Raw genomic sequence first — 16421 nt, 5'->3', positions numbered from 1 at the left:
AAAAAAATGATTTCCATTCCTCCCTCTTCAATGGGTCCCTGTGCCCTTAGGAAGCATTTCCGGACCCATGTTCATATGAACTTTTTTACTTAGTTTTGATCATAGAATCGGCCTGTTCATGGTTGGCAGCTAATTATGAGACACCCTGTATACCGTTAGGAAAAGAATCTCTACAACCTGTATTACAGTGTTATTTTTTGACCAATGTTTAAACAAGCGCCAGAGCTCTCCTAATTGACGGATTCGAATTTTTCAAAAAAAGTTTGAAAGCTTGAGAGCCCTTCTATACAGGGTGTTTCTAAAATAGGATTCCAAACTTCTCCTGCGTTTATAACTCATTAAAATAAGCCAATAAGTTCGTATTAACATGTGCACTAAAACGCACCCTTAGGAAGTTATATGCTCTTAAAAGGACTCAAACAAAACTGTTTTTTTTTCTGTTATTGACAAAACGGTCGCAAATAAATAGAAAAAAAATTATGAGTCTTACATAACTTTTTGCGTTAAATAACATGGGCTACTCCATTTAGGTTGGTGAAGGGGGTTTTCGCCCCGTAATTTTTTTTATTTCAATTTCTTTACAATTTTCTCTACAGACTTATAAAATTTTAACAATTTTACGTAAAAAATATTATCTTTGTCTAAATCGATATTTCCAATGGTTTTCGAGTAAATTGAGTTTGAAAATTACTCTGCTCTTTAAGTTATTAGGCCAAACATTACAAAAATCTGTTTACCATGGCAAATAAAAGACCGACGTTGCCACAACGCTCAACAATTTAAGTTATTGATAAAATTTAAGTAGAAAAAAAAAATCAGTTTTGTTTGAGCCCTTTTAAGGGCATATAACTTCCTAAGGGTGCGTTTTAGGGCACATGTTAATAGGAACTTTTTGGCTTATTTTAATGAGTTATAAACGCAGCAGAAGTTTGGAATCTTATTTTAGAAACACCCTGTATGTGATTAAATTTTCAAGTATCTAAGGGTCTTGGTTTCTGCTGTGAAAAATTTTTAAAATTTGCAATTTTTTTTTTCAACATCTGAATTGCAAAATTATTATGCAAAATCTATCTAACCGATTTTGATGAAATTTGGTGTGATGATTCTAGATAATATGAAGTTTTCTTGAGCCAAGTATGAAGGTCCTATACTCAATTTAAATACCACAAAAGAATTTCCCAAAAAGTATTGTTTTTGACCTCATTTTTGGCGATTTTTACGATAATAATCATGATTCATTCGATTTGTAACTAGTCATGTTTTGTAAAAAATTTAATTACAAACATTTTTTCCTCTTCCATTTTCGCCTAAAGTCAACTCTTGAAAAGATACATAATTAAATAGGAAGAAAAATATGACATTTTTCGAATATTTTTAACACATTGTTCCGCCAAAAGTTAAGCCCACGTTTTTTTATGCGCATAGAAAAATTTTCGTTTCTAGTGATATTTGAAAGCCAAAAAGCCATTTATTAATTAACCTGTTTCAGCGATTTTTTAAAATTTATGAATTTTGTTATATCATTTTGGGACACGTGTCGCAGCTATTAGTTCTAGTTTAATTACGTCAGGTACGCCGCAAGGGTCTCTTTAGGGCCTTTGACTATGTTCCTCATTTATCAACGATATATTTGTTTCATTCACAGTAAAGTTTGTTAGCATTAAGCTGGGTTGGCATGCGTACAAATAAATAAATAAACGTCTCTCTCTCTCTGCGCAGCCGGAAGAAGACAAAGGCACGTTCGTAGACGCGACCGACATGGAACTGAACACACCCCTCCACGACGCTTGTTCCATGGGCCACCTCAACGTGGTTGTAGCCCTGGTCGAAAGGGGGGCTAACGTCAACTTTGAGAACGCGAACGGAGAGACGCCCCTGCACAGAGCCGCCCTCGGAAGACACTCGGACGTGGTGGAGTATCTCGCGGACAAGGCGGGAGTAAATTTGAATAAGGTAGGAAAATGTCACTTTAGTCCAACCAAATTACACTTAGAGAAAAAAAATTATTACTTGGATAAGTGGAAATGTTAAAAGGGCTTATAATAAACCTAAAAAAAATTAATGCGTGAGCCAGTGGCGTAGCCAGAATGTAAAGTTAGGGGGGGGATAAAAAAAAATTCTTAAAATTTGCAGCAAAACGGTTTTAAAATTAATTTATTAGTTATAAAAGTTGTTTATCAGGATGTCCCACCACGAACTCCATCGATGGATATCTGGGAAACCGCTGGAAGGATTTTTTTTGAAATTGTAATGGTGTGATACGGAAAGTGGGGCCTACAAGCTAAAATATTTTCAAGGTCATCGTACTTCCGGTTATACCGGAAGTGGATACTAACTTTCATATTTTAAATGGAACCCCCTGTATATTATTGCATTTTTGGAAAGAGCGTCTATTTTTAAGTAGAAACCATATAGCACACTCCATATTTAGGACTGACCGTTTCCCAGATATTTCGATTTTTAAGCAAAAATTGACAGATGCAGATTCATCGAATTTGACATGAAAATTTTCCAGTTTTTATACAGGGTGGTCGAAAAAATATTTATCGAAAATGTGGAAAACTCGAAATTTTTAAATGGAAACCCCTAATTAATTTAACGTATTTAAGAAATTAGGGGTTTCCATTCGAATTTTCCACATTTTCTGAACTTAAAAAAATTTAAAATACAAAAGTTGCACGATTTTTTATGAATTTTTCGAAAATGACATTTGAAAAACAAATGAAGTCCAAACAAAATGGCCGCGGGTGTTAACTTTGTTAATTTAAATGGAACACCCTGTATATTTTTACATATTAGAACGTTCCCTGTCGAGCATAGTAAACTTTTGTATTTTACATTTTTTTATCTCTTAAAACAAAAAAGTTAATGGGGGGTCAAAATATAGTGAATCACCTTGTACTTTCACCAAGTTTCGTTAAAATTAAGTTATTTTTGCGGAAATGAGAAATAAAAAACGAAAAATAAGGAAAAAAAAACTGTTTTTCGCATTTTTCTCGGAAATTTTGAGGTTATCTTAAAAAGTGACCTCTACAAAAGTTGTATATTTTCGCATGATCTACAACTTTTGTGTTGGATACTTTTTTGTTTGACGTCAACTTTCGCAATGATACAATTTTTCACAACTTTTCAACCCCCCATATCAACCCTCGCTCACGCATTTATTTTTTTTTTTTTCGTTTATTATAAGCCCCTTTACCATTTCCACTTATAAAAGTCCTGGTAACAGTTTTCTTTTTTTTTCCTCTAAATGAGTTATTTTGATCAGTCTACTTTTTAAAACACTCAAAGCGTTACTTTTTTCTTCTTCTAGGCAAACAGCTACGGCGAGTCGGCCTTACTCTTGGCGGCCCGCAAGGGCACCCTCAAAATAATCAAGTTCCTGATCAAACGGGGCGCGGCGCCCACCGGAGCGTACACCACAGCGCTACACATAGCAGCCTCGGTCGGCAAGCTGAACGTCGTCAAGTACCTCATAAAAAAATGCCGCGTCGACGTAGACGTCTTGGACGTCGACCAATGCACTCCCCTACACGACGCTTCCCACGAAGGCCACCTGGAGGTGGTGAAGTACTTAGTGAAGCACGGCAGCCAAGTCAACGCTACAAACGGGGATTTAAACACTGCGTTCCACGCGGCGGCGTTGAGGGGTTACGTTTACCTGGTAATTTATTTTATTGAGAACGGAGCCGACACTACTATCGCTAATAAGGAGGGCCAAACGATAGTGGATCTGATAGAGTGGCTGAAAACCCTGGACGAGGAAAGTAGCGATGATGACAGAGAAGAGACAGGCGTTGACAGTGAGGAAGAGGAAGGGAGCGAGAAGAGCGAGGGTTCCGAAGATGAGAGAGAAGGTGATACGTCACAGAACGATGACGCAAGCGGTAAACGGAAGCCGATAAGCGATGTCGATGAAAACTGACGCGAGATTAGCGATGTTATCGATGAAAGTGGGTGTGATAAAAATAGGGAAAAAAGTGATGTGAAAGAAGAAAAATGGAAATCTAGATTTTGAACTTGAATTTGCGAGTTTGAAACATGAAACAATTTCTGATTTGAAAAATAAAATTTCAAATTCGAACACAAATTTCAGGTTTTAATTCAAAATTTCGCATTTCAAACTCGAAATTTCGTATTCAAATTAGAAATTTTGGTTTTGTAATTATTTTAATTTTTTCGTGATTAAAATTGCTATCGAAACATTTCGAATTTGATCTAAAATGTTCAAATATTAAATGAAACGTAAAATTTCAAGTTTGAATTCGAAATTTCAAATTTGTATTTGAAATTTCATACTTCAAATCCGAAATTTCAAAATTTCATAATTTAAATTCCAAATTTCAAGTTCAATCTCAAAATTTCAAGTTTAAATTTGAATTTCGAGGTGTAAGTTTTTTTTTATGATTTGAATTCGAAATTTCGTATTTCAAATTCGTAGTTCCAACTCAATTTCAAAATTGGAGGTATAGGTTTGATAATTATATTATTTTTTTATGATTAAAATAACTACCTTGAATTTGAGATTGAAATTTCGAAATATGGAATTTAAATTTCCAATTTGAAATTTTGAGAATGAACTTGAAATTTCGAATTTGAAACACGAAGCTTCTAAATTAAACCATGAAATTTTGAGTTTGAACTATAATTTTAAGTAGCAATTCGAAATTTCTCTCAAGTTTCAATATCAAGTGCAATCTCTAAATTGCAAGTTTAAATTCTAAATTTGGAGTTACAGATTTACTAATTATTTTAATTTTTTATGATTAATCCCTACTGAGAAATTCCCAATTTAAACTTTCGAATTTTAAACATGACATTTCAAGCTTGAACTCTAAATTTCGTATTTCAAATTCGAAATTTCGAGTTCATTCTCAAAATTTCAAGTTCTAAATCTCGAAATACGGGTTTACTGATTAATAATACATTTTCTATGACATATATTTTAGTCATTATTGAGTTTGTACTTGAAATTTCGTACAGGAAATTGAAAGTTCAAATTTAAATTTGACATTTTGAGATTGAAGTGGAAGTTCAAGTATGAAATACGAAACTCGAGTTTTAAACCTGAAATTTCGCAATTAAAACTTGAAGTTTCGCATTTGAACTTGAAATTTCGAGTTTGAAACAAGAAACTTGTAATTTGAAACATAAAACTTCAAGTTTGAACTCAAATTTCAAGTTTTAATTCCAAATTTCGTATTTCAAACTAGATTTCTAATGTTTAACTTCGAAATTCTGGATATTGGTTTAATAATTATTTAAATTTTTGTGATTAAAATCGCTATTGTTAAATTTCGAGTCCGATCTTGAATTTTCAAATATTAAATTGAAAGATTGAATTTTAAATAGAAGTTTTGATTGACCTTGATATTTCGAGTTTGAAACAAGAAACTGCGAATTTGAAAAGTAAAATTTCAAGTTTAAATTCGAAATTTCAAGTTCAATCTCAAAGTTTCAAGTTTAAATTTGAATTTCGAGGTGTAAGGTTTTTATGATTAAAATCGTTACTGAGAAATCTTAAATTTGAACTCAAAATTTCATGTTTGAATTCGAAATTTCGTATTTCAAATTCGTAGTTACAAGTTCAGTTTCAAAACGTTTAATAAGGTATAGGTTTAATAATTATGTTATTTTTTTATGATTAAAATTACTACCTCTCGAGTTTGAGATTGAAATTTCGAAATACGGAATTTAAATTTGAAATTTTGAACTTGAAACTTTCAATTTAAACCATGAAATTTCGAGTTTGAACTAGAATTTTAAGTAGGAATTTGAAATTTCTATTAACCAATATACCTCATAGTCCACACGGTATCCGTTTCAAAAAGTCCATATTTGGGTGAATCGTATATCTACGGAGATTTTAGAAATGAAAATTTTTCTATGCGCGTGAACTTAACTTTTGGCGACATAATATGTTAAAAAAATTCGAAAAATGTCATATTTTTCTTCCTCTTTAATTATGTATCTTTTCAAGAGTTGATTTTAGGCGAACATGGAAGAGGAAAAAATGTTTGTAATTAAATTTTTTACAAGTTTTTAGTTACAAATTGAATGAATCATGATAGACCAAGCAAATTAAATTTTTTTTTTACTCGAAAAAAGTCCTATCCGCCAGATTATTCTAAAATTGTTTAAAGGAACATAATAACAAGACATCTCTCGTCTCGTGAGTCAAAAACTTTTATTAGCTAATTTTTCTATTTCAACAAATAAGTGAGGAAAACAGTTTTTTCACTTTGCAGGGAAAACCATCAATTTTAGCGAAAAGTGACTCCCAGACAGTTTGTAGGGAGTGAAATTATCTACAAAATGAGACCTGTTAAATTGAAATCGGTTAATAAACAAAAAAGTTATTGCAAAAAAAACAAGAAAAGTGCCCATTTTTAATTTGTTTATAACTATCGCATTTATTGTTAAAATTTTATAAAACCTATGGCAAGTTGAGGGTTTTGTCATACTTTAAAAGTATGCCAAAAGTGGGCGCTGTAGGTGCAATAGTTTTCGCACAATTCTATTTGTTTATAGCGGAGGCTCCAAAAGTTATGAACTTTAAGCCTCTGTACAGGCGTTAATTTTCAATCAAACATGATTCTGAAAGCGTCATTGTAATCTTAAAGACGCAATTAAGCGACCTATTAAAAAATATCACCGTTTTTTTGACATTAACATTCTCAAATTGTGCATTAAAAAACCGTGCGTTTTTCGCTTATAAACAATTTGAATAACATTGTTGCTATTTATGCTATCTCACCGAAAATAGATGCAATGGATAGCTGGCAAAAAAATACAGTTTTAAAATAAAAAAAGTACCCTCTACGACCAACAGGAGCCAAGATAAGAATTTTTTTTTAAAAAATCGTAGCGCAATTGTTTATAAATATTAAGACTTGAATTTTTCGCAAAATAAAGTTTACGACGTAAACTACGATTTCCCGTGAATTGCATTGAAAAATGTGGAAAATTAACGACTCACGAGCCCTTTAAAGAGAAGGTACTCGCTAAGTAAACTGTCCGGCGGCCGGCGGCGTGGTGGTGGGGGAAGCTCGTCCAAGCGGTCGCGCGGGCGAGAAAAGTTAAATCCAAAGTTCAAATAAGTGCGCGCTGTAAATTTTGCAATATCTCGGCTTCTATTCATCGTAGAAACTTATTTTTTTTTAAATGGGTTAGCTCGACGAAAAAATAACAATGGGCATATTTACGAATTCGTAGAATAGCCCTGAACCCCAGAAAAAATGCATCTTTTATACTTAATTTTTTTAAATTTACAAAAATGTGACAAAAATTAAACGTTAGTTAAACGAAATATTAATTAAAATTTCAATTTCGGAATTATTTTACTATTATTAAATAAATAAATGAAGCTATCGTTCATTTAAAAAGTTATTTTTTTTACATATTAAGGCAAAGTAAACTTGTTTTTTCAATATTTTGTTAGCTATTTAATTACGATTTAAATGTAAAATTAAAGTAAAAATTCACAAATTATTTTCAAATTATTATTTATTGTTAAAAGATTTAAAAAAGAATAAAAAGCATTTGAATTTATTGCAAAATTCTCAAAATTAAAAAATATTAAAAATAACGCGGTCGATAAAATTACAATTTTAACTTCCTGAAATTTTAATATATAAAGTTTTTTTATTATATTTATTACTAATTTTATAAACATAATCAAAATTAATTCAAAAAATATTAATCACAACCATTTTCAATAATAGATATAAATAATGCAATATAATACAATTTAAAATTTAAAATTTTTTCTATTTTTATGAGAAATAATAATTTGAAAATAATTTATGAATTTTTACTTTAATTTTACATTTAAATCGTAATTAAATAGCTAACAAAATATTGAAAAAACAAGTTTACTTTGCCTTAATATGTAAAAGAAATAACTTTTTAAATGAACGATAGCTTCATTTATTTATTTAATAATAGTAAAATAATTCCGAAATTGAAATTTTAATTAATATTTCGTTTAACAATAATTTTTGTGACATTTTTGTAAATTAAAAAAAATTAATTATAAAAGATGCATTTTTTCTGGGGTTCAGGGCTATTCTACGAATTCGTAAATATGCCCATTGTTATTTTTTCGTCGAGCTACCCCAGTTTAAAAAAAAAAAAAGTTTCTACGATGAATAGAAGCCGAGATATTGCAAAATTTACAGCGCGCACTTCCCCCACCACCACGCCGCCGGCCGCCGGACAGTTTACTTAGCGAGTACCTTCTCTTTAAAGGGCTCGTGAGTCGTTAATTTTCCACATTTTTCAATGCAATTCACGGGAAATCGTAGTTTACGTCGTAAACTTTATTTTGCGAAAAATTCAAGTCTTAATATTTATAAACAATTGCGCTACGATTTTTTAAAAAAAGATTCTTATCTTGGCTCCTGTTGGTCGTAGAGGGCACTTTTTTTATTTTAAAACTGTATTTTTTTTCCAGCTATCCATTGCATCTATTTTCGGTGAGATAGCATAAATAGCAACAATGTTATTCAAATTGTTTATAAGCGAAAAACGCACGGTTTTTTAATGCACAATTTGAGAATGTTAATGTCAAAAAAACGGTGATATTTTTTAATAGGTCGCTTAATTGCGTCTTTAAGATTACAATGACGCTTTCAGAATCATGTTTGATTGAAAATTAACGTCTGTACAGAGGCTTAAAGTTCATAACTTTTGGAGCCTCCGCTATAAACAAATAGAATTGTGCGAAAACTATTGCACCTACAGCGCCCACTTTTGGCACACTTTTAAAGTATGACAAAACCCTCAACTTGTCATAGGTTTTATAAAATTTTAACAATAAATGCGATAGTTATAAACAAATGAAAAAATGGGCACTTTTCTTGTTTTTTTGCAATAACTTTTTTGTTTATTAACCGATTTTAATTTAACCAGTCTCATTTTGTAGATAATTTTACTCCCTATAAGCTGTCTGTGAGTCACTTTTCGCTAAAATTGATGGTTTTCCCTGCAAAGTGAAAAAACTGTTTTCCTCACTTATTTGTTTAAGAAAAGTTAGCTAATAAAAGTTTTTGACTCACGAGACGAGAGATGTCTTGTATTATGTTCCTTTAGACAATTTTACAATAATCTAGCAGATAGGACTTTTTTCGAGTTTCTCTTTTATTTTCGCTAATTTTCCTGGTGTATGAGTATTATGGTAAAAATCGAAAAAATCGCCAAAAATGGGGTTAAAAAACAATACTTTTTAGGGAATTTTTTTGGGATCTTTAAATTGGGTATAGAACCTCCATGTTATGTAGAATCATTATACCAAATTTCATCAAAATCGGTTTGATAGATTTTGCAATCCAAATTTTGAAAAAAAATTTGCAAACTTTCAAAATTTTGCACAGCAAAAATCAAGGCCCTTAGTTACTTAAAAATTTAATCGCATATCGAAGGGCTCTCAAGCTTTCAAATGCTTTTTGAAAAATTCCAATCCGTCAGTTAGGAGGGCTCTGGCGCTTGTTTAAACATTGGTTGAATTTTTGTACTTATAAACAATTAGAATAACTGTGAATATTCAAACAAATCAAATCTTTCAAAAAAAATCGATTCGATCGAAGAAGTAGAAGTAGAGTGCGAGAATGTTAGACAAGGCGGAAATTAATAATTATTTTGAGTTTGAAGATGAAGAAGTTGATGGATATAATATCGAAGAAGAAAACGAAATCCCATGTAAAAAAGTTCGATTAAATTCTTAATATACAGGGTGTCCCCAGTTCGGCTTGCCTATACCTGAAATGGATACAAAATTTCAATTGACAAAAATAATCATTCTTCATAAAAATTTTTGCTTGTCCAGAAGCCCTTGTCATTTGTTCAATTTATTGTACAGGGTATTCAAAAATTTGGAAAAGGTGAAAACAGTAAAGAGTAAAGTACCTTAAATCTTAACGCTACGTGAAAGAGTAATGAGGAAAAATTGCTTGGAATTAAATTTTATGTTTAAATATGAAAGCATAGCCTTCTAGTTAATACTCGACATTCTGGAATATTCTAGGATTCTACTTATTTTTTAATACTACTTTTTTAATACAGCAAATTCATCTCCGAGTCGATATACACCGTTTTTGACCCTTGAAAAACTAATATAAACACTAGCGCAAAAACTAAGGATTTTACGAAAGAATGTTCCAACGATATTGACTCCATTCTTTGTGACGCACCTACGTATGTGTCCGATGGAAGGGTTCGGAAAAGAAAGTACGTCTTACATAAAATGTATATTACTGATAAAAGTTTCAGGTTCTCTTTTAAATCTATACAAGTGTACAACAATTATACCTAGTGAAATAAATAATTAAAATACGGAATAACAACAAAAGTACGTTTTTACAAATGTACATTGGGAAACGTAAATCGTATGTACGTGAGGTGCCACTTGATAAAAGTCGACCAAACAGCGCTATAAATCGTCAAAATACGTCAAAAATTAAAAAAAGGATGCACTCTAATTTTATTTCGACGAAATTCATAGCGCTGCCAACGACACCTGCTAAGTTTAAGGAAACAGTCACACCGTTCACAGGCAAGACGGCTACTCCCAACGAGGGCCTCCACTCTCACAACTTAAACGTTTGTGAATTCGCTTAACTTTCTCGAGAGTATATTAATTGACGTTTTTATATGTATATACGTGTAAATTTCTGGCAGTCGATTCTCTGAATGTGGAGAATTTTGAAAGATGAAAGTGTAGGCCCCCGTACGAGCTGCAGAGTCTAAAAAGGTTAGTCGGAACTGTCCCATATGAAACTAAGACTATGTTAGCTGCCGCTTTTCTAAATTTAAGATATAGGGTGGCCAAGTACACAACGAGAACGATACGAAGAATGTACAAGGGGCATAAAAACTGTATAAAAAAAATCATAAGAAAAATATAAATAATCTGAAATTAGAGTGTAAAAAATAGACGAAACTAAAAAAAAACACAAATAAAAAGTTTTTCCGTACCAGGCCAACGTATACCTCGAATTTTTCTTTTTTTTTTGCGTTTATATTAACATATTTTCTATCCCTAGCATTTCCGTGGTCTGGATAGACATTAAAAACATATTAAAGTGTCCTATTACCCACATTTGCTGAAATTAACTAAAAATACTGTAAAAAAATACATAATGCCCAAAACTGTTAAAAATTAATTTAATAAAGCTAAATTGAACAAAGAGTTATAAAAGAGCCTTTCGTTTGAACGTGACCAGGAATAAAAAAGCTTAAGTGTAAGAAATTAAAAAAAACTGAAGAAGAACTCGGAGGATATCTAAAAAGTTCACTTATATTTGAAAGAAAAAAACAGTTTATAAGTAAAGTGTCTAGTTTTTATATACTTTCCATGATTAGTATTTCACATGTACAAATTACTTTTACTACAAGTTTTGCAACCAAAAAATCGTCTAATTTGAGACAAATCGCCCAATCTGGCAACGATGGTTTGCTACCATTTCTTTCAATTGTCAACGAAACCGTAGCGCCATCTAGCGGAGAATCATTTCGCTCAGTGATGCCACACGTAAAATTAAATTTCAATATAAAACAAGAAAGAAATCTCTGATTCAAAATATTTTTAACGTAAATAAAATTTTCCTTAAAAAACTTAGAGTGTGAACTTTTTAAACAATCCTTGGTATTAACGTACATAATTTTAAGGTTAAAAAAAATAGTATGTGATTTTTTCCTCTCGACATTACGAAAACGTCACACGACAAACGACTTTTTTTTTGTCTCCTAAAACGATAAACATCCACAACGACTAACTCAAAGTTTACGCTTAACAATAACCCAAGGCTTGTTAACAAAACGAGGACAACACAGACGAATAGTACCCTGTCGTTATACCTATCAACATTACCAACAAGATCGCGCAACCCATTTCTTTTTAAAGTACTTCAACCGCTCCGGCGATCGAAAATGAAAAAACGGGCAGTCGAACATAAATGTTCTGCGTCTAACCCTATTAATCCTAACGTAACAGCGAACGTTAAAGCAAGAGCTAAAAAATACTGATGATATATTAAGAAACGTAGTAAGTGTAATGGGCGGGGCAACGGAACGTCTCAGGGGTGAGACTTGAGCAAAAAGTCACTAAAAAAATTTATATAAATAAGGTGAGCCAAATTCGACGCTTTCGAAGGGTTTCTTGTCATTTTCAAGGATAGATAAAGAGTAGTTCAAATGTCTCGGTAGCGATTTATAATTGAAATCTGCGATAGAAAGCAAATAGAATTTTTTGTATTGAAAATCGAGCCCAAGACATTTGAACTACTTTTTGTAAAATTCCTCAGTACAATTTAGAAACCACCCGGGGCAGTTTTCAGATTTTTCAAGATAAACAAAAAGTAGTTCAAATGTCTCGCCCTTGGTTTTTAAGGAAATCGAACTGAAATCTGGAATCTATTAAGAACTAACAATTCTCAGACATAGAAAATTATTTGATCACAAAACCAGTTATCAATAAAAAATGCTCAAAATTTCTTGTATAAATCAAATCGTGGTTTTTAGTTTCAATTTTTTCAAAAATAGTGTCCAAAACATTTAAAGTAGAAGTTTCCCGGGATTGTTTCTCACATTTTTCGAGGTAAACAAAAAGTAGTTCAAATGTTTCAGCCTTTGCATTTTAAGGAATAAAATATTCACCATTTCAATTCTTCTCCAAAATAGAGAATAAGACATTTGAACTACTTTCTGTAAATTTTCTCAGAACCTGGAAACCACTGAGCAGTCTCATATTTTTCGAGTTAGACAAAAAAGTAGTTCAAATGTCTCATAATTGGTTTCTAAAGAAATCGAACTAAAATCTGGAATCTATAAATATAAACAATTTCCACAAATAAAAAAAATATTGGACATTTACAGTCGGCTAAATAAAAAAATTCTATGCCGTTTTCGTTTCAATTTTCTTCAAAAATTGAGCCTGTCATTTGAACTACTTTTCGTGTAGGTATTTTTTAAGGCAATCTGAAAACCTCCCGGGGCAGTGTTTCATATTTTTGAAGGCAGGAAAAAGTAGTTCAAATGTCTCGGCCTTGGTTTTTAAGGAAATTGAACTGGAATTTGCTTATAAAAACTAACAATTTTCATATATAAAAAATTATTTGACATCACAAAGACAGTTAACAATAAAAAACGTTCAAAATTTCTTGTATAAATCAAATTGTGGCTTTTGCCGTTTCAATTTTTCCAAAATTAGAGCCCAAGACATTTGAAATACCTACGTATATTTTCTCGGGATATGAGAAACTTCCAGAGATTGTTTCTCGCATTTTCAGAGATAAAAAGTAGTTCAAATGTTTCGGCCTTGGTTTTTTTTAAGGAAAATAAGCTGGAAAAATTTACCATGTTCAATTTTTCTCCAAAATCAAACATGACATTTGAACTACTTTTTGTAAATTTTCTCAGGACCTGGAGAGGTAGGCAAAAAGTAGTTCAAATGTCTCATAATTAATTTCTAAAGAAATTGAATTAAAATCTGGTATCTATAAATGTAAAAAATTATTGCACATCAGAAAGTCGGTTAAATAAAAAACGTATATTACTTGAACAAATCAAGTTTTCATTTCAATTTTTCTCAAAAACTAAGCCCAAGTCATTTGAACTACTTTCAGTAATTTTCTTAAAACTATATTTCTATCTAAAAACCTCAAGGCAATTTCTCATATTTTTGAAGATAGAAAAATAGTTCAAATGTTCAAATGCCTTCTATAAAAATAAATTATTTTCATAAATAAAAAATTAATATCACAAAACCAGTAAATAATAATAAAAAAAGCTTTGTACTTCTCGAACAAATCAAAAAATGTTGTGATCTTTCTCAAAAATCGAGCCTGAGACATTTGAACTACTTTTGCATATCTCCTCGAAACACTTGACAAACCCTTATAAAAGTATAGAATTTGGTCCAACTCGCACAGGCAGACTTTTTAAAAGAGAAATATTAAAAAACGAACTAGGACATCCGCCTCTCACTCCAGACCTAACACCACAAGATTTTTTTAAAAACAGTAACAAATCATCAAAAATAAATAAAAATCACTGATATTCCCCCAAAGTTGTGCAAATTCGCACTCGTATACTTTGTTTACTATCGCTCGTCCGCAAAAACCGAATTTTTCCAAACAAGAGACCTTCCCGTCGTCCCGCCCGTTCCGCCAGGACCTCTACTCCAGATAAAGAAGACAGTTGGTGCTGTAGATGCTGCCGAGGGTGAACAGCATGGGGATCTCTACGATAACGGTGGGTTGGTTTGTACTTACATCGACGCCGGCCGAGGACCAGCCCTCCCTGCCCCTGCGCAGCCTCCTGGCCAGCCTGGAGGGGCGCCCCGGCAGCCGTCTCCTGTCGTGGGGCAGCAGGAACTGCGGCTTGCCCGCGTAGCTCACCTCGAACGCGTTGAGCAGTTCGGGACGTCATAAGTCGGGGAATCTGCGACAGAATTAGTTGCGAATTGCGAGTTCCGTTACCGATGGCGAGGGGGACATTACCTCGTGGGGTCCTCCACGTAATCCTTGGGCGTGGCGAAGAGGTGCCTGGGAATGTCGTCTCGGAACTCGAAGTGTTGGAATGTGATCTTGGCTGTGACGGTGGGCAGGATGGGGATCTCCACCTTGACGGGGAAGCCCGTCGGCAGCTTGAAGGTGATGAAGTCGCGCAGCTTGGAGAAGTGCTTGAAGGGCGCGATCACTTCCAGCACGTTCAGCAGCATCTCCACCGAGAGGGGGAAGTCGGAACTCTGCGGGAAGTTGGGGTTAAAACCGTCCGGATAAAAAATATACGGGATTTTTGCAAAAAAATCCAATTACATTTTGCTTTAAATTTAATATTAATTACTTGCGGTCTACTTTTTAACTTTATTTTTACGATTTTACTGCGAGAAGCAGTCGAGTGCTGACTATTGTCGAGTCCGAGAAGTTGAAAATCAGCTGTAACCTCCGAATTCTTTGAAACTGCACGGATTTGCATGAAAATTTAGAATAAGGCTCATCTTAGGCTCAAGTTCAAAAGTAACATAAGCCCGATTGACGCTATTTGTTTTTTAGGGGTAAAAACTGCTCCAAAGTGAAAAAAAAAATTGAAAAAATTTAAGTTTTAAGCATTTTATTGATAAAAATCTTGTTCAAGCACAAACATTAAATAATGTTCCATGTTCTCGAACATGTTTTATGATATATCTGATCTTTTCTACTCTTTATTTAACCCTTAAAAACTACCCCTATGCAAAAAATAATGATAAAAAACTACTTTTTAAAGATTTGGAATGATTGAATTGAGCAATTATTTAAAATAAGTTACCTTATAGCCAATAAAAGGATTTTTCCCTTTCAACCCCTAAAAACCGCCCCTGTATTGACAAAAATGATAAAAAATTACTTTTGAAAGCTTGGAATGCTTTAACGGTGCAATTATTTGAAATAAAAATTCCCTCATTGCTTATGAAAGAATTTGTATCTCACAACACTTTTCAACCCTTATAAATCACCCCTGTGCTAAAAAAATTATAAAATATTACGTTTTAAATCTTGGAACGCTATAATTGTGCAATAATTTAAAATAAAAATTCCGCTATATTGTTTATGAAAGAATATTTTACTTTTGCCATTTTCAACTTATACCAATATTAATGTAAAATATTTTTATTATAATTGATTTTTAAATATAATCAATCATAAAAAAAATTGCTACANCAAAAATTATTGTTAAACGAAATATTAATTAAAATTTCAATTTCGGAATTATTTTACTATTATTAAATAAATAAATGAAGCTATCGTTCATTTAAAAAGTTATTTCTTTTACATATTAAGGCAAAGTAAACTTGATTTTTCAATATGTTGTTAACTATTTAATTACGATTTAAATGTAAAATTAAAGTAAAAATCCATAAATTATATTCAAATTATTATTTCTCATAAAAATAGAAAAATTTTTAAATTTTAAATTGTATTGTATCGCATTATTTATATCTATTATTGAAAATGGTTGTGATTAATATTTTTTGAATTAATTTCGATTATGTTTATAAAATTAGTAATAAATATAATAAAAAAACTTTATATATTAAAATTTTAGGAAGTTAAAATTGTAACTTTATCGACCGCGTTATTTTTAATATTTTTTAATTTTAAGAATTTTGCAATAAATTCAAATGCTTTTTATTCTTTTTTAAATCATTTAACAATAAATAATAATTTGAAAATAATTTGTGAATTTTCACTTTAATTTTACATTTAAATCGTAATTAAATAGCTAACAAAATATTGAAAAAACAAATTTACTTTGCCTTAATATGTAAAAAAAATTAAACTTTTTAAATGAGCCATAGTTTCATTTATTTATTTAATAATAGTAAAATAATTCCGAAATTGAAATTTTAATTAATATTTCGTTTAACAATAATTTTTGTGACA

The 16421-nt window shown here is 31.6% G+C and overlaps 2 protein-coding genes across 2 annotated transcripts in view; one reads left to right on the top strand and one right to left on the bottom strand.

The window, feature by feature from the left end:
• Positions 1 to 3952, top strand: part of LOC108909966 — a 16575-nt gene extending 12623 nt beyond the window's left edge. The window contains exons 5-6 of the mRNA XM_023455824.1: positions 1720 to 1953; positions 3314 to 3952. Of these exons, the coding sequence (XP_023311592.1) occupies positions 1720 to 1953; positions 3314 to 3925 (846 nt within the window). The 3' untranslated portion in view covers positions 3926 to 3952. The remainder of the gene's footprint in view (positions 1 to 1719; positions 1954 to 3313) is intronic.
• Positions 3953 to 10035: 6083 nt separating this feature from the next.
• Positions 10036 to 16421, bottom strand: part of LOC108909962 (ankyrin repeat domain-containing protein 13C) — a 17723-nt gene continuing 11337 nt past the window's right edge. The window contains exons 9-10 of the mRNA XM_018714438.2: positions 14499 to 14746; positions 10036 to 14439 (exon numbers count right to left, since the gene is read on the bottom strand). Of these exons, the coding sequence (XP_018569954.1) occupies positions 14424 to 14439; positions 14499 to 14746 (264 nt within the window). The 3' untranslated portion in view covers positions 10036 to 14423. The remainder of the gene's footprint in view (positions 14440 to 14498; positions 14747 to 16421) is intronic.

Source organism: Anoplophora glabripennis, unplaced genomic scaffold, assembly GCF_000390285.2.
Source record: "Anoplophora glabripennis isolate ALB-LARVAE unplaced genomic scaffold, Agla_2.0 scaffold654, whole genome shotgun sequence".
Taxonomy (NCBI): domain Eukaryota; kingdom Metazoa; phylum Arthropoda; class Insecta; order Coleoptera; family Cerambycidae; genus Anoplophora; species Anoplophora glabripennis.
This window is presented reverse-complemented; position numbering and strand designations above follow the sequence as displayed.